Consider the following 24,772-nt stretch of genomic DNA (forward strand, 5'->3'; position numbering starts at 1 on the left):
TCCCTTCTTGTTCCTCTCACAGGAGCTGAATTCCAGACCATTCATCAGTTCCACTGTTCATTCATTCATTCTTTCTCACATTCATTCATTAAGTCACTCAAGTGACTTCATATCAATATTCCCGAGCTCAGGTTTGGTGCCGGGGCAGGCTGATCCTGTCTGTCCCCCACATGCATACCTGCATCTGCCACACACTCAGGCCTCCACCTGAGAACATGAACTCCATTTATTACAAAAGACTGGGTTATCACATTGTACTATGAACAGTCACAGCCCCTGCCAGACCTCCAAGGTCCAGAGAGGCAGCCTGGATGGAGGCCCCTAACAGCTCTCCTTTGACACCCCCTCCCCCAGCAAGAAAGTCCTGGGTGGGTGGGGGCACCTGACTGGGCCTTGGAGTGGTCCTGTGTCTATAAAACCAAATAAGTCCAAGGACCCCAGGCATATATACTAATATATATATGACATATATATATATATAAAATATATATATAAAAAAAACGTAGGCCACGGCTTCCCTTCTATGGAGTGTCGGTAAGGCGGGACCACCAACGCCCACCATGGGAGAGAAGGAAGTTGTCTGTGGCAGGGACTGGGGTCTGCTCCCAGAGTCAGCACGGACAGCTGCATCAGTTCGAGTGGCTGGTCAGCCTGGGCACCCAGGGTTGGGGGGTGGCGCCCAGTCCTGCCTAGCCCTGGCAGGTCTAAGCCACCTGGATCTGCAGGTCCTCGTCCTCGTCCAGGTCGCTGGCTCCGTCCCCTGCCTCCTCGGCACCAAAGCGAGCACTGCGGATCTTCCCAAAGAGGGGGGCATTCTGCTGCTGTCGGCGGAGCCTGTGGGGCGGGGTGACGGGCGGGTCAGAGACGAGCCTGCTCCGCTGGTGCTGACAGCAGCTCAGCCTCCCCTAGCGCGTCCCGCTGCCAGGCACCAGACTGGGCCTTCCACAAACATCTCGTCTCACTTCATCCTTCCAGAAGCCCCCGAAGTGAGGGAGGTGCTCCTGTCACTCCCATTTTACAGACAGGGAAACTGAGTCACTAAGTCCCACAGACAGCAGCGAGCAGGGGCTGGGCTCTGAACTGGATGGCTGGCTCTGGAGTAGGGGGCATGGCTTGAAGAGGTGAAGCAGCCGGCTCAAGGTAACGCGGCTGGGATTTAAACCCAAGCCAGGCTCCAAAGCCCACAGGAAGAGAGTCCAGGGGTGGGGGTTCTGAGTCCCCTACATCCCTAATGTCAGTGAGAAAGCCCTCCATCCTTGTTCTTCCCCACATTAAAATTCCTAAAGCCAAAATTTACGAGGCAGACTTCTCTAAGAGCCGGTGGAGGAAATGCCCATCCCCCCTCCTCCCCGGCTCCCCGTGCCCACCCCCAGCGGAGTAGCCGCCTGGCTGCATCTTACTGGAAGGCATGAATTATTAACACGGCGGGGAGGGGCGCGGGCAGGGGCCTCCATTACTGCCTGGTGATTTAGTGAGCTGTCCCCGGAACATTAAAGCACAAAAAGTTGGGGAATAAGATGAGGCAGCGGTCCTGGGCAGCCCCACCCTCCCCATGGAAGCACTTGAGAGCCTGGGCAGAGCCAGCCTGCCTGCCCATTTCGGGAGTTTATGGCTCCCAAATGTGGCCAAGACTGCGGGAAGGCCCTGAGGCTAGGCGGCCTTGTGAGGGGTATGTGCTGGAGTGGCGGGGCGAAGGGAGGTGGGGAGGGGTGTGGAGTGGGCAGAGCTGGCCAGACACTGAGCTTGACTTGCACTCATGACTGGGCTCCTGCACGACACTTCATAGGCAACATCCCAAGCATCTGGGGAAACTGAGCCTTGGCTCCCCAGGTCACACAGCTATCAGGTCTGGCTCCACAGTCTGTGCTCTTAGCCACAGACACTCAGCACATATATAACAGTACATGCTCTGTAAATAAGGGCTCAGGTGGCAGACGGCCAGGGAGGCAATCTGACCTGACCACCCACCACCTGTGTGGTGGTGAAAGGACTTAACCCTCTTGGTGCCTTAGTTTCCTCGTTTGCTGGCCCCCTGGGGGGAGAAAAAATTTTCCTTCCTGTCTCTCCTAGGAGCGTGGTTCTTAAAGCACAATGTTGTTGATCAATCACTACGTCGTTTCCGACTCTGCAACCCCATGGGCTGCAGCACACCAGCTGTCCTTGTCCTTCACTCTCTCCTGGAGTTTGCTCAAACTCATGTCCATTGATTTGGTGATGCTATCCAACCATGACACAATATCTGACCCCAATACTAAAGCTCCGCTACTATTTAGCATTTATCATGGGCCTGGTCCTTTTATAAGCACAAATCAGCTTATTTAATTCCCACAATCAAGAAGTAATAAAAACTGTTATCAATCTCATTTTACAGATGAGGAAACTCTGGAAAAAAAAAAAAAAGAGGTTAAGTAAGTGGCCCAAAATAACACAGCTACTTAGTGCAGAGCCAGAGTTCCCACCACCCAGGCAGTCTTGGCAGCAGAGACTGGGTGCTGTCTATTCCATGAAATAAGAGGATGGAAGTAAAGGCCTGGCCTGGCATAGGAAATCAGTCTCAGGTGGGAGCTTGTGAAATGGGGCGGGGCCTGGACTAGATGCTCTCTGACATACCCCAGCTCTAAGGGGAGTCCGGGGGAGAGAGCCACTCTTGGGGTGTTGGGATGGGGTGGGAGGCAGAGCATGCTGGGTGGGCCCCCAGACTTCCTGGTCCTCCCTCACTGAGGCGGATGGGTCCTGTCTGCAGCTGAGGGGTCTGGGCTGCCATTAGGGCTGGGATCCCACAGACCCCAGCTGGTCCAGAGTCACCTCAGCCTGGGGACCTTGCGGGCTGCTTGTCCTTCTCATCAGAGACTGCCCAGATCCACCCGCCTTCCCTGCTGCCCCGCGTTGGGCCTGACCTCTTTGGCTGCTCCCTCTATATCCGCTGGCTGCAAGACAACTCCCAGGCTCCCAGCTGGTCTTACTTCCTGCACTCCCTTCCCTGGTTTCCGAGCCCTGGCCCTTCCTGCTTGGAGGGGACAGGATTCTGGCCCCAGGACGTCCGGATCTCTTCCTTCCCTGTCTTCCCCTCTAGGCCCATTCGGCTGGAGCCCCAACCCCGAACCTGGGCCTCCCTGGGCTGGAAGCGCCCCTGCCTGTTTGTGCGCCCCGGCCGGGAGTCCTCACTCCTGGGGCGGCACGCTGGGCCCACCTGGACTGCACGTGTTCCAGCTGCACTTGCAGGTTCTCGCTCTGCTCCGTCTGCTCATCCAGCGACCGCTGCAGCTTCCGCGCCTGGTTATGGGCCTCGTCCAACTGTGGGGGTGAACGGAGCCAAGAGCATAGGAGTCACCTTGGGTTGGGCCAACCTGCCCTGCTATCTGCTGAGGACCAGCCACTCCTGCCGTTCCTCTGTGAGAACGATCCTCCTCAAGAGCAATCCCTGTCTCTCCTTTGAGGCCTAGACTGAGGCCCAGCTCCTCCAGGAGAACATCCCTTTTTTGCCTCTTCTTGCCTGTTGCCTCTCCCTTCCAAATCCACCCACACTCTAATGCCCCAAGCTACTGATCCATCCATCAACCCACCTACCCATATATTCCCATGAATCTGTTCATCTGACCATTCATCCATGGAAATATCCATCTGCCTATGGAGACACCCACCGACCCACTCACCAGCCATTGATCTATTCAGCCACCCATTCATACTACTTTTGTGTCCTTCCACTCTTCCAAACCCGTCTTCCCATCTACCCATCCTTCTGCCTTCTTTCCTTTGGTCCATTCACTCTTCCACCCACTGAAAGTCAGCTGTCTGTCCATCTTTCCACTATCCACTCAGTCATCCATCTTTCCACATATCCATTCATCCACCCATCTACCTACCCCTTCATCCATTCATCCAACCACCCATCAGACATCTGTTGTTATGTCTCATCCATCTCTCCTCTCTCCCAACCATCTGTCCATCTATCCCCTCATCCATCTGTTCATCCATCCATGGAGTTATCCTGTCCCTTTAACCAACTCCACATCCACCCACTCACTCATTCATTAATCTACTCAACCATTCATCTACGTTATCTGTCCATTTCTCTTCCCATCTTCCTACCCACACACCACCTGTTACCCACCCACTCTCTCCTGAGTGCCTCCTGAGAGTCAGGCTTGTACCAGGCACAGGGAACCCAGCATGGAGCGACACAGGAGGGCCCTGCCACCCCCAGGGCCCCAGCCGAGGTCTGCAGGCTGGTGCTCACCTCGTCCTCAGCCTGGGCTAGCTCCTTCTTGAGCTCTTCCACTCGCAGCCGCAGCTTCTTCACCTCGGCCTCGTGCTGCTCCACCCGCCGGTTGGCATGGGCCAGCTCCGCCACCTTCTCCTGGAACTGCTTCTTCAGTTTGCCATGCACGTGCTTGAGGTCGGCCAGCTCCTGCAGGGGAGCGGAGACGGAGGATGGCTCATGCCGGGAAGTCCACGAGGTCAGGTGGTTCTGGGGGTACTGGGGTCCCTTCTCCCTGGAACCTCTCTGAGATGCTAACACTAGAGTCGGGTGAGGAGCTGGAGGCTAGAGGTGCCATCTAGTGAGGTGAGAAGGCCTGGGGGTGATGAGGGGAGAGGTGGGTGGAATTGCTGGCTCCATTCTGGACGTGGAACTCTGGGGTGCCTGCTGGAGATGACATGAGGTGTGCAGTAGGCTACTTGAGCTGAGTCTCGTTTTCTGGGGAGGGATAAAGTCAGGACTCTTTGATGTATCAAAATGGCATTAAAGCTCTGGGTCAGCTGAGGAGTGCGTTTTGGAAGCAAAGAGATCTGATGCCAGAGTGGCTGGGAAGATGAGCAGCCAGGAGAGGAGCTGTCCACACCTGAGCTCTGGGAGCTCTCTGAGCCCTCAGTCTTCACATTTGTGAAATGACCTCTTGAATCCATTCTTTGTTCCATGTCCACCAACCTCAGCCTGGTCCTGCCCTCCATCATCTCCTGCTGCCCCCAGGAATGGCCCAGACTCCTCATCCACTTGCCTTCTCATCCGTCTTCCACCCCGCAGCCAGTGAGCGCTCAGAGCCACAACTTGCTCACACCTACCTCTCACTTTTCAAAGGTGACTCAGGCCTCCTGCCTCACCTACCACATCCCTCTTACCTGCTCCCCTCCAGCCACACCAGCCTCCCTTGTTCCTCCAAAGCTCCAGGTCCCTGTCACCATGGGACATTCATTCACATCATTTTCCAAATTTCCTCCTGGAATCAGTCCACTGCCAGTCAACATCTACTCTCCCTGGAGACCTGGGCTTAAATGTCACTGCCTCAGAAAAACCTCCCCAGGACCTGGGCCTCAGCCAGGTCCCTGGGCATCCCCTCTTCTCTCTCCCTGCCACAGCCATGGAGCTGTGTGACCAGCATAAGTGTGTGACGGAGGGAGCAATGTCTATATCCCCCTCAGCTATCAGCTCCACGAGGGGCGGCCACATCCCTCCTGTCTGTTCACGGCTGTGTCCCCACCACCTAGAACAAGGCCTACACACAGCTGGAGCTCAATAAACATTTGGTGGACCAATAAAAGGGCTGTTGAAAGGATTAAGTGATGTTGTTGTGTTTAGTTGCTCAGTTGCGTCTGACTCTTTGTGATCCCATGGACTGTACCCTGCCAGGCTTCTCTGTCCATGGGATTTCCCAGGCAAGAATACTGGAATGGGTTGCCATTTCCTTCTCCAGGGGATCTTCCTGACCCAAGGATCAAACCTGCATCTCCTGCTTGGCAGGTGGATTCTTTACCACTACGTCGCCAAGTATTCTCCATAGCATGGGCAAAAAGCACCAGCAGGGAGCCTGGCCCACAGTGGTGCCCCACAAACCCAGCTATGATGGTGGTATCACTGAGCCTGGCCCACGGTGGGTGCCCAGGAGGAGCCGCTGCCAGGCAATCACCTCCTCGGTCTGTAGTCGTTACTTCAAGGGTCCCTGGCCCCCTGCAGCCTGGAGTTGGACGCCCAGGAGGTGGTCTGCCCTGGCCCTGGCTGCGGCCCCCTCACTACCCCACCTTGTTCTTCTCAAAGAGCGCAGCCTGGCTTGCCCGCAGGTCGCAGTCCAGTGCGCTGGCTGTCTGCCGCCGTCGCCGGGCCAGCGCCTCCTCCAGGTCCCCGACCTGCGCCCGCAGCTTCTTGTTCTCCCGCTCCAGACCCAGTTTCTCCGTCTCCAGCCGCTCCCGGCGACCCCACTCGGCAGCGTTCTCCGCCTGCAGCCGCTCCATCTGCAACAGGGCAGGACAGCGGGAGGGGTCCACAGGGAGGGGCACAGCACGGCCTGAGCGGGAGGTTCCCCCTCCCCACCTCCTCCGGCAGTTGTTTTGGCTCCAGGAAGCAAGTCCAGCTGCAGCAGCTATAATTAACCCAGGCTTATTTCACAGAGCACAGGGTGTGAGCAAGAGAGGCCCACCCCTTGCAGACTGGAGCACCCAGGGCTGTGGCTGGTTCCTGTCCTCCTGTGAGTGAATGACTGATGGAGGCAGGGCCCCCCGGGCGCCCCCAGACCCAAGGCCCTGCCGGTGGCCTCACCTCGCCCCTCAGCTCCGCCATCTTCCTGTCCATGCTGGAACGCGCACCCAGCTCATCCTCCAGGTCTTCGGACATGCGGCCCAGCTCGTCCTGGTGGGCCTCCTTCAGTATGCTGAGCTGTGTGATACAGCACAGGCTGGTTAGGTGAGGACCACCAGCTCCAGGGAGGGGTGGGCGCTGGTGCCGGAGGGCTCAGCAAGGAGCCTCACGTGGCGCCCAAATGGGCCACAGGGTATCCAGAACAGACTCTGAATCTGAATGCATCTGCCTCCTCCGACATCTCTCACCTTCTCCCTGATAATCATCCAGCCTCCCAGTGTCCATTCTTGGGTGCCCTCCTCCTGTCCCGTGACCTTCTCTCATAAACCCATTTTCCGCAACAGTAGCCCTTTTTTCTTAATCTTTAAAAAAAGATAAACCCAGGGGAATTCCCTGGTGGTGCAGTGGTTAGGACTCTGAGCTTCCACTGCAGGAGGCACAGGTTCCATCCCTGGTTGGGGAACTAAGATCCTATAAGTAGGCCACTCTGTGCAGCCAAAAAAATAAACTGATTAATTAAAAAAAGATACAGCCAATCATATCCCCAACCCCAGGTTCCCTAAGAACCAACCTGTCCCTATGGTCCCACAAAGCCATCTCCCCTCAACCGCATTGCCCACCCCCCTCCCCAGAGCTCCCTGAGCCTCCTCTCTAGTCCTCAAATGCACAAGTTCCTGTCCATTGCAGGCTTCACACTTGTGGTTCCCTCTGCTCGCTGCCCTCTTTCCGAGGTATCTTGAAGGGCTGACTTTTCTCACTCTCAGGAATTGGCCTAAATGCCCTTTCCTCAGGGAGGCCTCTCCTGTCCTCCCTGCCTAGAATGGGTGCTTCTCCATCCCCCTACCTCCCCAAGAATGTGAGCACAGGAGACAGCATGTCTGTCTGCCCGCCTTTGTATCCGTGTATGGCCTGGGCACCCTCAGTGAACACTGGCTGAACACACCCAGGGGATCTGCCTGTGGGTGTGGGGCTGGTCACATCAGAATTGCCTGGGGTGATCTGAAATAGTACAGAGTCCCTGTTGTAGAGCAGGGAAAATTGTCAGAGGAATGCTCTTTGCAATGGCATGAATGAACCTTAAATATGCAATGTTGATGGAAAAAAAAACCCAGATACTAATGAGAATCTTTATAGTTATGTATCTGTAAAACTGCACAGTTGGATCCCACATTTCTTCAAATGATTACACAATTTGAAAAGATTAAAAAGACAGATTCCTGGACCTAAGCCCCAAAGATCTGACTCAGGAGAGTGAGGGCAGGGTCTGGGAAGCTTTATTTTAGGAGATTCCTTAAAGAGATTCTACTTAAAGACCAATCTTCCAGGGCAGTTTCAGGCTCCGGGGTCTGTGAGCCACCCACCTTTTGGAAAAGCAGGGTGGCTGCGCCCCCTGGTGGCCATCAGGGTGAGCACAGGGAAGCAGTAAGGGAAGCCCAGCCTGACCCCAGCATGCAGGAGTTCCCAAACTGCGGGGGTGGAATTTCCTCTCTGCCAGCTAGAGTCTCAGTTTCCTCATCTGTAAGATGGGGACACCAAGTGTGTTTCCTTGACTGCTGTGAGGCTCTAGCAAGATCTCATACCATGTGCCCAGTGAACATCCAGACTCCTTCTCTTGTCTTGGTCTACAAGGCCAGTGGGATCCCCTTGCAATCTCATCTCTCACTGACTACCCTCCAGCCACACTGGCCTCTATTTCTTGAACACACTATGCTTGTCTGGCCTCAGGACCTTTGCATTTCCTGTGCCCTCTGCCAGGAACTCTGCCCCCTGCCTCTTCTCAACGGTGGCTTCTAATCACTTTAGGTCTTGCCTTGTGTAACCTTCTTAGAGAGACCTTTCTATGACCCACCACCTCATCTCTCTGATTGTGTTTTGAATTTCACAGTTTCTGAATTTATCTACCTGGTTACTGTTGGCCTTCTCCCCACAACCCCTCCTCCACCTCCTGCCCCAGTCCACAGATCACCACATGGCATAGGGCTGGGGCTTGACAGTGAATGATAGAATTCCCCTCTTTCTCCCATTCCCACTGCTGAAATTCAATGACACAGTACTGCTTCCTCCAGGAAGCCCACCCTGGTCTCTGACACTCACTTGCTTGAGCATCTCCTGCTTGGTCTTGCTCAGTTCCTCGTACTTGATCTTCCACTGGCTGAGCTCTCCCTCCAGCTTCTCGATGTTCCTGCTCAGTGCCATTTTATCCCTGGGGAGGGGAGACGTGGGGGTGAGCCCACTGGGGCCCTCTGCTGAGTCCTCCTGCATAGTCCTCCAGTCCCTTCCAAGTCTAAGACCAAGGTGTTGTGAGAGGTAATCTGTTCTATGCCACTTCCTTGGCTTTTGGTGGTTTGCTGCGTGCTCCAGGCCTTAGCACCCCACTCTGTGGCAGGCAACCTGGTTATGCAATCTCCTGGAGCTCCACCCTCCACACAACTGTGGGAGTCCAGCCCCTGCTGTGGGGAGTGACTGGTTCTCCAGGGCACCAGGCCCTGGGCTCATCCATCAAATAATACCTCCACTCCCCCCATCTCTTTTATGCTGACTTGGCGTGAACACACAGCTCTGCAGTCGGAAAAGCTGGAAAACACTTTCCAGTGACTCTCTGAAGGAGGAGGGCCTTCTTGTCACCATCACTGGGTGGGAGTCCCATAAACTGCTCTCATGCCCCTCAGCCTTCACTCTGCCCTGAATGTGCAGGAGGCGCCGTGGGTATCTGGCCATATGTAGTGTTTCCTGACCAACCCCCACACCACGCTGGCCTCCCATTCTGAGAGTTTAGTGTTACTTTACATTTCAGTTAGTACAACAGGTTGATTTTTGTTCACTGTGCTTAAACAGAAATGCAGCGTCTCAGTTCTGGAGGCTTCAAGTCCAAGACCAAGGTGTTGGTTCCACGCGAGGGTGGTGAGAGGACATCTGTCCTATACCTCTTTCCTGGCTTCTGGTGGCAATAGCTGGTGCTCCTTGGCTTGCAGGAGCATGGCCATGATCTCTGCTTCTACCTTCACAGGGGCACTGTGTTGATTTTTAAAAGATTTCTGTGTGTAGTTATCTTATACCATCTTTGTGTTTAATTTCTGGATGGAAAAGGGGGTGTTACTACATATTCACCATAATCAGGCAAAAATGACCAATCAAGGTCACTGGTGACCTCCAAGTCTTAAATCCACTGGTCAGTGCTCAGTCCTTTTCCGACCTGACCAGCTGACTGCTCCCTCATCCATGAAACGGTTCCTCCTGCTTCCGCTTCCCCCTCACTGGCTCCCTTCTCCTGTATCCTTTGCTGCTTCCTTCTTCCTCTGATTCTATAGCTGGTCGGCTCCAGAGCCCCATCCTTTGACCTCTGCCCTATCCACTCTCACCTGAGCTCATGGTTTTCAGTATCATCTATTCAATGATGACTCCTGAATTTCTACCTCCAGCCCAGACCTGTCTCGTGAACTCTATAGACTCATTCACATCCCCAAATGCCTTCCTGCTGAATCAAGCTCAACATGTCCAAAACCAAATTCCCAGCCTCCACCCCTCAGTCCCCTTATCCCTCCTTCCCTGCTTTGATTTTTGCCCATGGCACTCTCCCTGCACGATGGCAGGGATTGCTGGTCTCATGGATAACTGTATCCCCACCGAGCACAGTGCCTGACCCAGATCCCTGACACATATTAATTGAATTAATTTTAAAAAGCCTTCACATTGGGTCCTTGGGTACAGTACCACTGTTCTCAAGTTCCAAGAATCAATGGGACTCAAAGGGGAAGTCCCATTCCCTTTCATTGAGTCTCACCTTCTATGACATGGACTTTCATTCTGTGATTCCGAGGAGGCCCTGGTATGGCCTGGCCCGCCCCCTAGCCCCTGCCTGCCTCCCGGGACTCACTCTCGTTCCTTGAGCAGCACCTTCTGGGACTCATCCAGCCGTAGCCGCAGGGCGGTCAGCTTGGAGGCATCCTCCTCGACGGTGGTGTCCTCCCAGGGCAGGCGGCTGCGCTCCTGGCGGCCCGAGCTGCCACGTGGGGCCCCGGCCCCCGCGCTGCGCACCTCCCAGCAGCCCTCGGGCTCCTCTGGTCTGCTCTTCAGCAGGCTCTCCACCAGCTCCAGCTCCTGTGGGGACTCAGGCAGAGGTTGGACTAATGATCGCTGAGCCCTCACCCTCTTGGCCTTCATCATGGCCTTTCCCAGGTCCAGGGTCTGGCATCAGCTTGGTGGGTAACCGTGGGCAAGTCACACAGTCCTCTGGACGCCCGTTTCCTCTTCTGCTGCCTGTCTCTCCACCCCTGGAGAGGGAGGGCCACACCCTCCCCCTTCGCTGCTTAGAAATGCACAGAGTCAGCCACTCAGATTCCCTGAATCCTGGAAGATTCCCCAGAAAAGGTGGTAAGCTCTCTGCTGCTGGAAGTATGCAAATATTTGGTGAGACACTGATGAATGCAGAAGCAGGGATTCCTACAAGGAATAAGGACGAGATTCCCTCAAAAGGGATTCCTGCTCAAAGATCCCACTTTTCAGTGGGATCACCTGAAACATAAGTGACATGGTAAAAGATGCATTGACTTCCCTGGTGGCTCAGTGGTAAAGAATTTGCCTGCCAGTGCAGGAGACTCAGGTTCAATCCCTGGATTGGGAAGATCCCCTGGAAAAGGCAATGGCAACCCACTCCAGTATTCTTGCCTAGGAAATCCCATGGACAAGGAGCCTGGCGGGCTACAGTTCATGGGGTCACAAAAGAGTCAGACCACTGAACCACTAAACCACAATAATAAAAGATGCACAGGAAGGCGGCCTCTGAGAGCAGAACCAGCTCCCAGAGAGAAAGCAGTAAGGGTTGATTAACTCAACCCTGAGCCCTCTTCCTCCCTGTCAGGCTCCTCTTCCCCTCTGCCCTTGTCTGCCCCCTGGCCTGCCTCTGACCACAGATCCAAGATGCCCATGACCTCTGTCCCAGCCTGGCTTCTCCCACAGTCATTCCAGATGAGTTTGGACTGGTCCCTTCCTTGACTGACCTTCAGTTTCCCTATCAAGACTAGGACAATGGGCCTGAGGAGTGAAATTCTACTCCTCTTTTATCTCAGACTGTCCGGGTAGGGGCCTCTGAGGCCATCTGGTCCAAAGCTCCAATTCCCAACTGAGGAACCAGGGAGGGAAGAAGGGAATTGCTGAAGGGTCACCGAGCACAAACATGGCTGGGCTGGAAAACAAACTCAGGCTGCATCCTCTGAGCTCTTGCCGCGGAACCTGCTACCTCCTGGGGTGACTCATAACCAAACACGGAGAGGACAGGAACAGTGTCCGAGGCTGGCTGATATACAGAGGCTCATCCTCTGCCCCAAAGAAGAGCAAGGAATGTCACCTGCACCAGCCAGGCCCCGGCAAAGGGGGCTGCAGCCACCAGGAGGCAGCAGTGTCCACTCTAGCCCACAGGCAGGAGAGGGGAGAGGGCAGCTAAGGGGAGCTGGCCTGACTGGGCATGGAGCTGGGAGCAACCTGAGCCTGGACTCTGTCCCTAGACAGCCTTCAGGCGAGTCTTGCTTGTTCAGAGGAGGCTGCCCTCCGTACATATCATTAATGTTCCAGATGGCCTAATTATTATCACCATGGGCTGAGAAGTTCATCTGGGGTCAACTCCCAGCGACTCCAGTCACCAGCTGGGAGCCACTGGTAATTAACCTCTCAGCGCCTCAGTGTTTTCATTTGTAAAGTCAGTTATTTCCTGGGTTGCCCTGAGAATGAACTAGGTACTGTGTATGCAGAGCCTAGCATTTTGTAAGGGTGCCCATGGAACGACGGAGGCTTTTCCCAGATTTACCAAGCACTCTCAGCCTCTCGCTATTTGCACAGAATTTCCATCACCTGTAATGCATTCCTGCACTTTTCACCATCAATTCCTCCTGCTGCTGCTGCTAAGTCGCTTCAGTCGTGTCCGACTCTGGGCGACCCCAGAGACGGCAGCCCACCAGGCTCCCCTGTCCCTGGAATTCTCCAGGCAAGAACACTGGAGTGAGTTGCCATTTCCTTCTCCAATGCATGAAAGTGGAAAGTGAAAGTGAAGTCGCTCAGTCGTGTCCAACTCTTTGCGACCCCATGTACTGCAGCCTACCAGGCTCCTCCATCCATGGGATTTTCCAGGCAAGAGTATTGGAGTGGGGTGCCATTGCCTTCTCTGTCAATTCCTCCTATCTCAGCTTAAACGGGACCGCTTCTAGAAAAGCTTCGGTGAAGCTCCCTCCTCAGAGCCTGGCTCAGGTGCCTCCTTCTGTGCTCCCATTGCCCTGACACTCCCTACCCCCAATCCCTCAGCTTTGATAGACACCTGTTAAAATGTTTACTCCGTTCTCTAAATTGAATAAATGAACGGATTCAGCTCTGCGACTAATGGATGCCTTTGAGGTAAGTTCTTACAACTTGCTCCTGCTCAGAGAGGATGATTTGTTGGTTTTGTTGATTACTGAGGGTCGGACACGACTGAGCGACTTCACTTTCACTTTTCACTTTCATGCATTGGAGAAGGAAATGGCAACCCACTCCAGTGTTCTTGCCTGGAGAATCCCAGGGACGGGGGAGCCTGGTGGGCTGCCGTCTATGGGGTCGCACAGAGTCGGACACGACTGAAGTGACTTAGCAGCAGCAGTAGCAGGTATGGGAGCGGCGGGACCACCATAATCAGGGACACTCTGCCCTTGGGGTCTGTGGGAGGAAGGTAACCTGGGGCCCTGCAGGGCAGAGCCTGAAACCCAGAAGGTGTGATACCTACCCACATGCCAGTGAGAGAGTCATTTCCTAGGCAGGTTGATAAGAAATCTAGGGGTCCCCAAGGAGAGAGGGGTCTCCAAATGGAGGAAATAGCCTGCAAGTGTCAGACATTTTTATCTCTCTTAAGCGACAGGAGAAAACAAACTAGCAATACTTTTTTCCTTCTCTATACAAATTTAAAGAGAGGTTTCTCTTAAAATACTGTGTTGCCATAATGACACCTGGTTTCGCCTGAAGTTAGCTATTCTTGAGCCTAGAGATAACCAATGCCTTTTTCTTATGGAAATGTTTGTCTTAAGCTATGCTAATGTACTATGCCTTTACCCCAAACTCTGTCTCCAAGTCGGTTCCGCCTCTTGGCCCAAAACCTACTTGACAAACCAGTATGTTATACTCAGATATTGTTCCCCTAATCTATGTAAATGAAACTATTTGTATGGTGGTCTGCCCTTCTTTAAGATTCAAGTTAATCATTTTATGGCCCAGGATAAACCATTTGGTGCCATTCTGAATTTTAAGACATTCCTTTCTTTCATTAACAGACTGCTAGTGACTATATAACATCCAGTTGAAGACAAGCAGGGGGGTACTCTTTCTGCCCCCTTCTGATGCCTATGTCAGAAGCTTTCTCTATCTCCTTTATACTTTAATAAAACTTTATTACACAAAAGCTCTGAGCGATCAAGCCTCGTCTCTGGCCCCGGATTGAATTCTTCTCCTCTGGGGGCCAAGAATCCCGGTGTATTCGCGTGATTCAACAACAACCTTTCACCAGGACCTTACTTCCCTTTCTGAGCCCTACAGCCACCGCTCCTGCCCGGGTCAATCAGCCCCTCCCACTTCCGGACCCCAGCGCGAAGGCTCCGCCCAGAAGCCCCGCCCCTCGCCGCGCACCTGGCTGCCCTGCGGTCTCTCGCATCCTGATCCCACGTCGCGCACCGGCACCGGCTCCTGTTCCCTTTCTGGCTCCGTCTCGGGCCCATCGGGCGTCCTGTCCACGCCTCCCCGGGCGCCCCGCAGCCGCGCCAGCTCGCGGCCCCGCGCCTCGCTCTCGCCCTGCGCTTCTTGGCGCTCGCGCCGAGCCCCCGCCAGCTCCTTGGTGAGCGCGTCGAGGCGCTGGCGCAGCTGACGCACCTCCTCGCGCGCGCGGTTGCGCTCGGCGCGCACCTTGCTCCACTTTTCGCGCCAATTGGCGGTGCAGTCTGACCACCAGCGCATGGTCTTCTCCATCTGCGCCGCCCGCGCGCGCGCCTCCTCCAGCTCCCGCAGCCGCAGCTCCTCACGGCTCTCCCAGTCCCCGTCGGCCAGCAGTGCGGGCGTGGGCGGCAGTGGCAGCGCCGGTGGCGGCCCTGGCGAGGGCGTGCCACTGGGAGGCGTGGGCGGAAGCGAGTCGGCCGGCCCCATGCGCTCAGGCGACGGGCTGCCCAGGATGGTCAGGAGGCTGCCCTTGGACAGCTGCGGGGACTCGGCCAGCCGGGGGCTCGGCCCGTGGCTCATGGCGTGGCCGCGGGGGCGGGCGGGCTCGTGGGTGTTGGGCTGGAAGTCCCGGACTCAGAGGCAGCGCGGGGGACGCGTAGCAGATGCGATACCACTGTGCATGATGGCCACTGCTACTGGCTGCTCTCCGGGCTATGGGGAGGGGTCGCTCCCTCCGACCTGTGGGAGAACACAACCATTATTTGGAGGTGGCCACCAACCGCCCATATCCTTAAGCTCAGCCATGGGAAGCAAAGGGAACAGCACGACCGGTAGAAGGAACAGCATGGGCAAAGGTGGAAGGAGTGCAACTGGTCGCCTCCAGGAGCCCCAGTGAGGCTGGAATGGTGAGCCAGGGCCTGCAGCCGCTTCCTCACGGGCCTCCAGATAACCCCCTTGAGTCGCTTCACCCTGGAGCAGCCACGGATGATCTGAAACCTTGATCTGCTGTCCCTGACCTTCAGGTCCCATCTCACACATTGAATGTCTTATACTGCTCTCCACCCGGAATGCTATGTGCTTCCATGCTGGCCCTGCTGCCAGGAGTCCCTCCCACCCTTTTCCTGCGCTGGGCTGACTCTTCCCATTCTTAAAACTTACCTGAAATAGCATCTTCTCCAAGAGGTTTTCCAGGACCCCTTCAGGCCAGGTGGTCAGCCCCTGCCCAGGTCTCCACCAGCCAGCCTCACTGTACTATTTTTCTGTGTCCCTGCGAGCACCCCATCTTCACCCCAGGCTATGAGTTTGCTGAGGGCAGGGGATGGCTGGCTGTTGGTCTTTGTCCCAGCACATGATGACAATAATAATGACATTTATGGAGGGCCAACTACAGGCCATGCCTATGTGAGCTATCCTCTCAACAGACTCGAGGGCAACTATAGACATTTACTGAAGAGGAAAGGGAGACTCAGCAAAAGTAAGCCCTGGAGTTGATCCAGATACACCATCCAGAAGTCCAAACACTGGCGTGGGTTTGGTGAATACATGCATGTGCTGGTGGTATGATGGAAGTAAGCTGGGGTCTAGATGGGGGTGCAGTGTGGTGAGGTGTCCCCCCATGCCGACCACTGAGCTCTGCTGTTCATTGGCCACATCCCTTTTAAAATAAGTGAGACACATGCCCACTCTGTCCCCAGCCTGCCACACTCTCCCTCAGAGTGGCTTCATGCTGACCACCAACAGCTCCTTGGGCTATCTCATACTTCCTTCCCCATTCAGCTGGGCCTGACCCTCAGAGCCTCACTGCAGCCCCTGAGACCTGCCCTGATCGCTATTCCTTCCTTTTCTGGGTGACCCATCAGGGCACTGCTGGTGGGACTCTCAGCATACTGGAAGAGTGTCCCAATACTGTCTGGCTGTGTCCCTTCATCACCCTTTTCCAGCCTCTAAGCCCCCCACTCGGCAGCACATCTAATGTCACAGTTTGTGGTAAAAAGAGGAGCTGTCAGGCTGGCACTCCCTCCTTGTCCTGCCTTTAGCCCCACAGCTACCTCCTCTCTGCCCTGAAGAGGATGGGGGCTCTCCCACCTTGGGTCAGAGGCCCCCCATCCAGCTTCTCCCACCCCAGCCAGTGATCCCCCTCCAAGGAGCCTGCTCCCTGCTGAAGTCTCTCCTGGCACTTTCACCTCCCTTCTCTGTCTCCTCCCTTTCCAGGCCCATCCAGAGTGGGCCATGCTTGCTGTCTCCCCACCGTGTACCTTCCTCGCCCTCTCTCATCAAGCCTTACCAGCCTGGCCTCCAGGCCCCCCGCCCTACCCTCTGGGCATGTCTCAACTCTCGCAGGTATGCCCTCTCTAGCTCTGGGCACCTTCCAGCCCTCCTTTCTTGCACCTCTCCTTCCCAGGATGTTCTCCGGGTTTTCCTCCTATTCTCCAGCGGTCCCCCATTAGCCTCCCTGGTTGGCAACCTGGGCTCATCCCTGCAGTACTGGCGTCACCCCAGTCCTGGCCGCCTTCTTCTTCCTGGCTGCCCCTGCCTGAGCCATCTCTCCACGTCCGCAGTAACCTCCAGTCTCTCTCCCAGGCTGGGCTGCTCTCCAGAACCACTCACATGTCCCTCAGACAACTCAGACTCAGCTTGGTCAAATGGGACTCCCTGTCTCCATTCCCCCCACAACCGGAGCCTCCTTCTGGATGCCCTCTCTGGGAGAAGAGTGCTTCTTTACTTCTTCACACTGTGGGGAATATCCTGGAATTGGCTTTCTCTCCACCTCCAAGTCCAGTCAGTCTGTCTGCCACCCATCACGGGGATCCTCCTACCTTCTTCGTCCTCAACCACTAACCTGTCAGGCCACCACCATCATTTCCCACTGGGGAGACCGCAGCCACCACTTTCCTTGTCCCATCCCCCTGTCCCCTTTTGCCTCCTTCAAATCCATCCTCAAGAGCAGCAGCCAGAGTGAGTTTTTAAAAACACAAACCAGATCGTGCCACGGGCCACCACCTTTGACATTACCAGTAGCTGCGACCCCTCCCCTCTCTACAGTCAATTCCAAACTCACTCTCTCAAAGGCTCCAACACCAAAAACTCATCGATTCCCTGACTTGTTCACGGTCCCCACTGCCCACCCTGTTCCTTCTCTCCTTGCTACACCCACCCAAATGCCCTCAGTGTTCCAGCTACCTCACTTGTTCTTGTCTCTCCAGGCAGTGCCGCCTCTGGTTGCTTCCACTGCTCTGCTGCTCTTGCCTTCACCCGTATAACCAGGCATCACAGGTTTTCCACCACTGTGGACCAGTGCTCATTTAAATTCATGACTCTTACAGTCACAGTTCCTTAGCACGGCTCAGTGATCCTACTATTGGACGGGCCAAAAAGTTTATTTCAGTTTTTTCCCCTAAGATGTTATGGAAAAACCAGAATGAAACTTTTGGCCATTCAAATATATTTCTCCAGCGCGTTTGCCCTTAGTTTATTGTCTGTCTTCCTTCACCAGGCACCAGCTCTAGTCCCTGCTCTGTCATCAACCTCATCTAAATCACTGCCCCATATTGGGCCTGTTTCTCCCCTGGTAGAACTGGAGTGAGGGGTGAGGGAGGCCAGTGCTTCTAGAGCAAGAAGTCCTTCAGATTCACCTGGACATTTGCTTAAAATGCAGTTCCTGGACCTCACTCCTCAGAGAATCATGTTCAGTAGGTGTGGGACCAGAGATTTGCATTTTAACCATCCAACTGTGGGATATTTTGAGTAAGTGGTGATGCCGTGTCACCACCCATAGTTCCGTATGTACAAACATGTCTATCTCAACCCCAGTAACACCTGCACAGACTAGGTTATGCCCCAGACACAGCCCTCTGGGCTTAGGTTCCAGTTCCCTGTACACCCGACTCCCCAAGGGATCCCTGGAAGGCTGAGTACCCACTGTGACTCTGTCTTTCCACCTGTGCAATGAGGTGACTGGCCTAGATCCCACGTGCATTCACAGACATGCGCACACCCAGACACACAAGCAACCCCATACATGTAAATATAGATAAAGACGTGGGCAGGCACGCACATACACGGAGGTGGCCCCATAGGCACACACAACAACTATATATATGTTCAGAGAGATGCTTCCTTGTAGATACAGAGTCACAGACACACCTGAAGACATACATATGCCCACACGGATACACATAGAGACACGCAAAGATACATACTCATCCCTGAGACAGACAAATGCACACACGCATAGATACACACACACGAACACATATACGGACACTCGCAGCCCTCCTCTCCCCAGTTTCCTGGCCCAGCTCCACATAGAGAAGCTCTTGGAAAAGAAAAACAATGTGAGAGCCTGCGGGGGAGGGGAAGGAGGCAGGAAATCTGAGTGCCAGTCCGGTGGCCTCGCCAGAAGCCAGAGCTGTGCTGGGAATGGGGGTTGGTGAGGCGGGGGTCCCTGGGGCCTGGCCCTGGTCCCTGCTGGGCCCTTCCTGCAGCCCCTAAACCGAGAGGGCGGCAGGGAGGGGGCTGCTGCCACATCCTCTCTGCCTGGGGGAGCTGCCAGGCCTGAATGGGGCTTGGCGGGGAGGGGTGGCCTGCTCCTTCCAGGAATCCCAAGCCTGTCGTGCAGGGCCAGGGCAGGCGCCACCCAGGCCCCTAATGGCTTCCAGGCACCCACGCTCAAGGGAGGGGGTGGGGAGGAGTGGGGGTCAGAGGGGCTCTGGACGGGCCTCCTGCCTTTCTTCCTGCAGGCCCAGGTCCCCTGAAGGGTGTGTGTGCACACATGTATAAATGGATGGGGGTTGGGGGGGTCCCAAGGTTAGTTTTCTGGAGAAGCCCACCCCTGGACACACCAGGAACCCTGCGTACACACTCAAGGGCAGCTTGTCTCTGCCTAGCAATGCTTCCCCCTCACCCCTACCCCCACCCCACTGACATAACACAGCCTTAGGGGCAGACACACACACATCACGCCTTGGTAACATACACACTCACCAAGAGAGACGCCACATGGAGGTTCAGCTGGCAGTTGTAGAGACTGGCTCCCACTGCCTACCCCGCCTGCCCTTTGTCACCAGGATCAGCGTCTTCCTCCCCTGGGATGTGAGTATGTGTGTGGGGTGGCCTCCTGATTCCTGCAGGGTGTCACCACTCCCCATGGAGCAGGTGGAGGAGGGACCAGCCTCCACAGGCCCAGAAAGTCCTTCCCACTCACCCTCCCCTCTCCTGTGCCCACCCCCCACCCCCAGCACCAGCCAGACGGGTCTATTCCTGCTCAAACCCTCAGGATCTCTGCTCAGCCTGATCCCCTACTTGGGATGCCCCGCTCAGACTCCGAAACCCCACCCATCCTTCAGGCTCAGTTCCACAACCTCCCTCCCGGAAGTGCCTTGGTATCCCCAGCCCCACTCTGCCGGGGAGTATATCCCCACAACCTTCCAGAACCAGACCTGGCCAGCTGCCCTCTCTCCTCTTGCAGTTCAGGCCTCCCCCAACCCAGGCAGGACACTTGTGCCACCCGGAGCCACTAGCACAGGCCCTGCACACAGGATGTGATCAAAGTTGGCTGGTGGGGTGGAGAGCAGAAAGCAGAACCATGGCTTCACATCCCCTTAACTGGGTAGCAGAGCCACCTGGGAAGGCTTACCATGTGGCACTAGTGGTAAAGAACCCACCTGCCAATGCAGGAGATATAAAAGATGTGAGTTTGATCTCTGGGTTGGGAAGATCCCCTGGAGGAGGGCATGGCAACCCACTCCAGTATTCATGCCTGGAGTATCCCATGGACAGAGGAGCATGGTGGGCTTTGTACAGCCTATAGGGTTGCAAAGAGTAGGACACCACTGAAGTGACTTAGCAAGCATGCACAGGTCCACATGGGACTCAAGAGCTCCTGAACCCCAGCCCCACAGTCATCCTCACTGCTCCAGGCAGCTGCTGGCCAGGACAGAAGAATGTTTTGACTGGATGTTTGCCTCAGGCAAGGCCTTCATCAGCCTCGTCTAGACAAAGTGACCAGTGGCTCCTTGCTTCTAGTGGACCTGTTTGGAATGTTCTTTCTCCTTTCTCTAGCAGTACCTCCTACACATCCTTTAGGACCTACCTCTGGGTAACGATCCCCTGGGTAGCCTTCCCCAACCTCATACAAAGAGTATGTTAGTGCTCCCAACATGGCACCTCCTTGTTCTTCAGCAGTGGCCGCACTGAGAAACCACAAGGGCACCCTGGACTCACTGGCTGTCAGCACAGGGCCCAGCATACAGCAAATGCTGCATTAATGCTTCCCAGGCTGATGGGTAGAAGATGGACAGCTAGGGGTTCTCTGTAATCGGGGAGGGTTGCACCATTCTAAGGATCAGGAGTCACTTTAGGGTCAGGCTCTGAGACAGGTAGGTGTCAAAGCCTGTAGCCAAGGTCAAAGTCAGAGGTCATCTCATGGCCAGGTCAAGGATCAGGCCTCTTACCTGAGGGAGTCTAACTGACTTGCAGGGGGACAAGTTTATTTTGTCCTTACCGTGTTTTGATGGCTCATACCTAGTGAGAAGAGTAAGCAGTGCTGAGGCCTAGATGGGGCCCAGCTTAGGGGGCTGGGGTGGGTGTGGGGTGGGATGGGATGGCCCAACTCCTCCCTCCAGCTCAGAAACCCTCTATAACCTCCCAGAACCTTTCAGGTGGGGCTGTGGGGCTGGCCTGTGGCCACAGGCCTGGCTGTGGGCAGGGAGCAGAGCCCAGCAGGAAACCACAGAGGACAGCCTGATTGGATAAGTGCAGGGCCCAAGGCTGGTCAGCCCACAAACTGTGGGCGCTTGTCCCTCTGACCTGTCACCCGTGCTCCCATCACTGGACCTCCAGGAGAGGACAGGGAGGCAAGCTGAGCCTGCAGGCTGAACCTGAGCCCTGGTGGGTAGGCACCCCTAATCTGTTCCCAGGTACCTCCATCTCAGACAGAGAAGCCAAAGATATCCTGGACCACTAATCAGAACTCCTTTTTTACAAATGGGCCACCTGAGATCCAGAGGTACAGCTATTGGTCCACATCAAGGATCAGCAGCAAAACTGGGTGTGTGTTGGCGGGTGGGGGGGTGGGTGGGGTCGCTGGTTTGCTGGGATTGGATGCCTCCCCTCCTGGGTCCTGATTACCTGAGGGGCAAGGTGCTCCTGGGACCACCTACACTATGGGGTCCTCAGTCATCAGGCCAAGCACAGCTGGGAGAGGATGGGAGGTTTTCATGGGGTGGACCCCAGCCCCGGGGCTCTGAGCAACTCCTTGAACTATACACTCTAGTACAGCGGACTTCTCAGGAGCCCCAATTGTACCTCTGTGATGCTGTTTGATACCTGCAAGGCCATGCCCTCTCTGATGCTGTTTTCTTACTTGTAAGATGGAGAGAGGCACTAACAAGATACCTAAAAGCTTTGTCTAAACAGTGGGCAGAATCTGTGCCAACACGAAGTAATCCTACCTTCCCAACAACCCTACATAACCTACACTTAAGACAGAGAAACTGAAGCCCCGGTGGGGAAGGAGGCTTGCAGGACATCACCAGTTCTCACAATCGTAATAGTGGGACAACGGAGGCCCACTCCCTTCTCATGACACTAAGCCGTCACTCCACCTGTCCCAACTCCTTCCAGAAATTCCCTTTCTGGCCTCCCACGACCAAGAGTCGCCTAAATCCTCACTTCCTCTCCCCTTCCCCAGCACATCGGCGGCGGGATGAGGGAGGAGGGTCTCCCGGCCAAGCGAGACGCGGTCCCGCCCACCCCGCCGCGCGGCCCCCCATTGGCAGCCACCAGGGGCGCCGTGCTCCGATTGGCCCGCGCCGCCCGTCCGTCCCGCATTCGCCATGGTGACCACGTTGGGTCCCCCGGGAGAGGTCCAAATTTCGCCCCCGCCCGCTGCCGCCGCCCCCCTGGGGTCTGGCCCCCGCCCGCAGCTTTTCAAGGGCGGCCCTGCCCTCCCCCCTCCCCCAACTCCCGAAGCCCCATCACTCCTGAGGCTGGGGCTCCGGAGGTAGGGGAGCCCGCGGAGGGGGCTAGGAAGTTCTGCTCGGAGTTTGGGGGTTGCTGCGGACGCGGGAGCTCCCGCTGCTCCTCTTCCAGCACGCCCTCCAACTTAACCCCTTCCCTCCCGCTGAAGGTTCGCGGCCTGGAGGGAGTTCCCGGGACGCGGTGGCTTTCGGCCCCCTGCACTACCGCCCCCGCTCACCTCGGCCGGCGACCAGCGGGCTCCGGACGTCCGATCCGCCGCGGCTGGGCGGAGCGGGCACGGGGCTTGCTGCGGCCGCCGCCGGGAGGGCCGAGGGAGGGCCGCGGAGTCTCCTCCTCCCTCCCGGGGGGAGGGGAGAGAAAGGAATCGGCGGGGCGGGGGCGGTGGGGCCCGGGCGGGTTGCGGCCCCACTCTGACCCTGGCCCGCAGAGTTGGTTGGGTGGGGGACCCGCGCCTAACTTTGGGGAGAGGGGCGCAGGCCGAGTTGGCGGGATCGCCACCGAACGGGCCGGACCCCGACGGAGGCCCCACCCCGCCGTCGGGCCTAGAGGAGGGGGAAGGAAGGCCGGGTCTGGGGGCCCCGCGGGGTCGGCTTTCCCGCCTCAAGTTTCCCTGAGCGGCAATGACGTACTAGGCGCCCAGCAGCAGAAGAGGGCACAGTCTGTCCCGGGCTCAGCACGTGCAGCTGTATACCAAGCTTGTATGCTTTTGTTACCTACATTCTTCCCAGTGCTAGCTCTGCCACCGAGTGGATGCGGAGCAGCAAGTCCCTGCACCTCATCGGGCCTCAGTTTCCCCTTTGTACAGCAGAAGGATGGACCACAGTAGCCTCGCGCATGTTGAGAAGCGTGGGTGGAGCCGGGCGGAGGTTTTCTCGGATGTGCTAGGGTGCTTCCCACTCAGAGCTGGCCTCAACTGGCTAGGGGAACGGGGTAGAGGCGGGGGCGGTCCCGGTACCTTGAGGGGTACTTGCGTGCGCCTTGGCACTTTGGGGCTTCCTGCCTTGAGAGTGAGTGTCTGCGGTTACTTCGAGAGAGGGGGGAAGCGGTCTTTTTACCACATCCTGTCCCCTGGAAGGCCGATGAGGTGAATCCGTGTTAAAGGAGGACCAGAAGTTCCGAGTTGTGGTGGAGGGAACCTTGCTGTATTGAGTCTTTACGTGGAAGAAGAAACTAAAAATAAAGAAGATAAATTAGTTTGAATTGATAATTAACAATAGAGGCATATGTTTGTTTATTGCCCTTCACAAGATGCTGTGTTTCTGTTTTTGTTTTGTACAAATTGAAGGTTTGTACAACTCTCATGTGGAAAGCGAGTCTTGGCACCAACAGCATTTGCTCACTTTCTGTCTCAGTGTCACATTTTGATAACCCTAAAAATATTTCAGACCTTGCACTAGCAAAAAGATTACCAGTTGCTGAAGGTGCAAGTGATAAAATTTTCTTAGCATTGTGCATGCGTGTTAAGTCATTTCAGTCATGTCCAACTCTGGAACCCAATGGCCTGTAGCGTGCCAGACTCCTCTGTCCATGGGATTCTCCAGGCAAGGATACTGAAGTGGGTTGCCATGCCCTCTTCCAGGGGATCTTCCCCACCCAGGGATCAAACCCCATCTCTTCTGTCCCAAACTGCATCTCTTCTGTCTCCTGCATCGGCAGGCAGGTTCTTTATCTCTAGCACTACCTGGGAAGCCCCTTTTTATCAATAAAGATTTTTAAATTAAGGTTTATGTACTTCTTAAAAGACATAATGCTGCCGGCACACTTACTATACTAATATAGTGTAAACATAAGCTTTATCTGCACTGAGAAACCAAAAAAATTCGTGTAACTCAATACATTGTGAGCTTTGATTTACTGTGGTGGCTTGGAACTGAACTGGAAATATCTCCAAGGTATGCCTGTATTTGGGGGCTTCCCTGGTGGCTCAGATGGTAAAGAACCTATTTAGATTATGGTTGCTATCATGCGTGCAGTAGCATCAATGAAGAATTGGCTCTTTGCAGCAAGAGGATCACTTTGCAAACATATTTGAGAGTTTCACACCAGAGTTCACTCTGAATCCTGTGACAGTCAAACAGTTCTCTCTGCAAGTTCTTGGGCCTTTCTTTTACAGAAGCTCTCTTCCTCTGTGGTCAGTGGCTGCTCGTTTTCCACAGCATCACTTACACCCACTTCGTGAAATCTCACGCTTTTTTGCAGGATTTGTAGTTTCACTCGTAACCATGTGCTTTGTCTTGGCATGGTTGAATGTTGATAGCATCTGACAATCAGCTCAGAGCAGATTTTGCTGGCACTATGTGGGGTTTGAGAAGGAACTGACCTGTGGGTATTGCAGTGGCTGACCTTTGCTTACTGTGTACTTTGGACCTGTGAGATTCAGATATTGAGTACTCAGACAGCTGGAACACCCCCGATTTTAAACTTGGGGAAATGCTCACTGAGGTGCTTGGCTGAGACTTACCCAGTTTCACAACCAGTAAGGACAGTTGTGGACCAAGATCCCAGAGTTCTTTCCTAGAGTTTCTGAAGGCAGGGATATGGATTAAGAAGATGGAGGAGGCT

General features: G+C 55.3%; 1 protein-coding gene across 3 annotated transcripts; it reads right to left on the reverse strand.

Moving 5' to 3' along the window:
- Window positions 1-208: 208 nt before the first annotated feature.
- Window positions 209-22,582, reverse strand: CCDC102A (coiled-coil domain containing 102A). Of its 3 annotated transcripts, none has more exons than XM_044931916.2 (9): window positions 22,428-22,582; window positions 14,207-14,968; window positions 10,443-10,675; window positions 8,663-8,771; window positions 6,530-6,646; window positions 6,016-6,225; window positions 4,238-4,408; window positions 3,191-3,294; window positions 209-834 (listed from the first exon to the last, which is right to left on the reverse strand). In XM_044931916.2, exons 2-9 carry the CDS (start codon window positions 14,807-14,809, stop codon window positions 705-707), a joined length of 1,677 nt encoding a protein of 558 aa, XP_044787851.2. In that variant the 5' UTR covers window positions 14,810-14,968; window positions 22,428-22,582; the 3' UTR covers window positions 209-704. The 3 variants fall into 3 exon arrangements, with proteins under 3 accessions (XP_044787851.2, XP_006059112.3, XP_044787852.2); XM_006059050.4 differs by having other exon boundaries at window positions 10,443-10,666; window positions 22,428-22,581; XM_044931917.2 differs by lacking the exon at window positions 22,428-22,582 and adding an exon at window positions 19,214-19,336.
- Between the last annotated feature and the right edge of the window lie 2,190 nt (window positions 22,583-24,772).

Source organism: Bubalus bubalis, chromosome 18 (genome assembly GCF_019923935.1).
Source record: "Bubalus bubalis isolate 160015118507 breed Murrah chromosome 18, NDDB_SH_1, whole genome shotgun sequence".
Classification (NCBI taxonomy): Eukaryota; Metazoa; Chordata; class Mammalia; order Artiodactyla; family Bovidae; genus Bubalus; species Bubalus bubalis.

What these genes read in the sequence shown, in the direction of transcription:
- CCDC102A (XM_044931916.2), bottom strand. Translation starts at nt 14,809, where the DNA reads ATGAGCCACGGGCCGAGCCCCCGGCTGGCCGAGTCCCCGCAGCTGTCC. An exon ending in CGCTCTTTGAGAAGAACAAG is followed by an intron (nt 4,409 to 6,015) that starts GTGGGGTAGTGA and finishes GCTCCCCTGCAG; the next exon opens with GAGCTGGCCGACCTCAAGCA. An exon ending in TAGCCCAGGCTGAGGACGAG is followed by an intron (nt 3,295 to 4,237) that starts GTGAGCACCAGC and finishes TCACCCCCACAG; the next exon opens with TTGGACGAGGCCCATAACCA.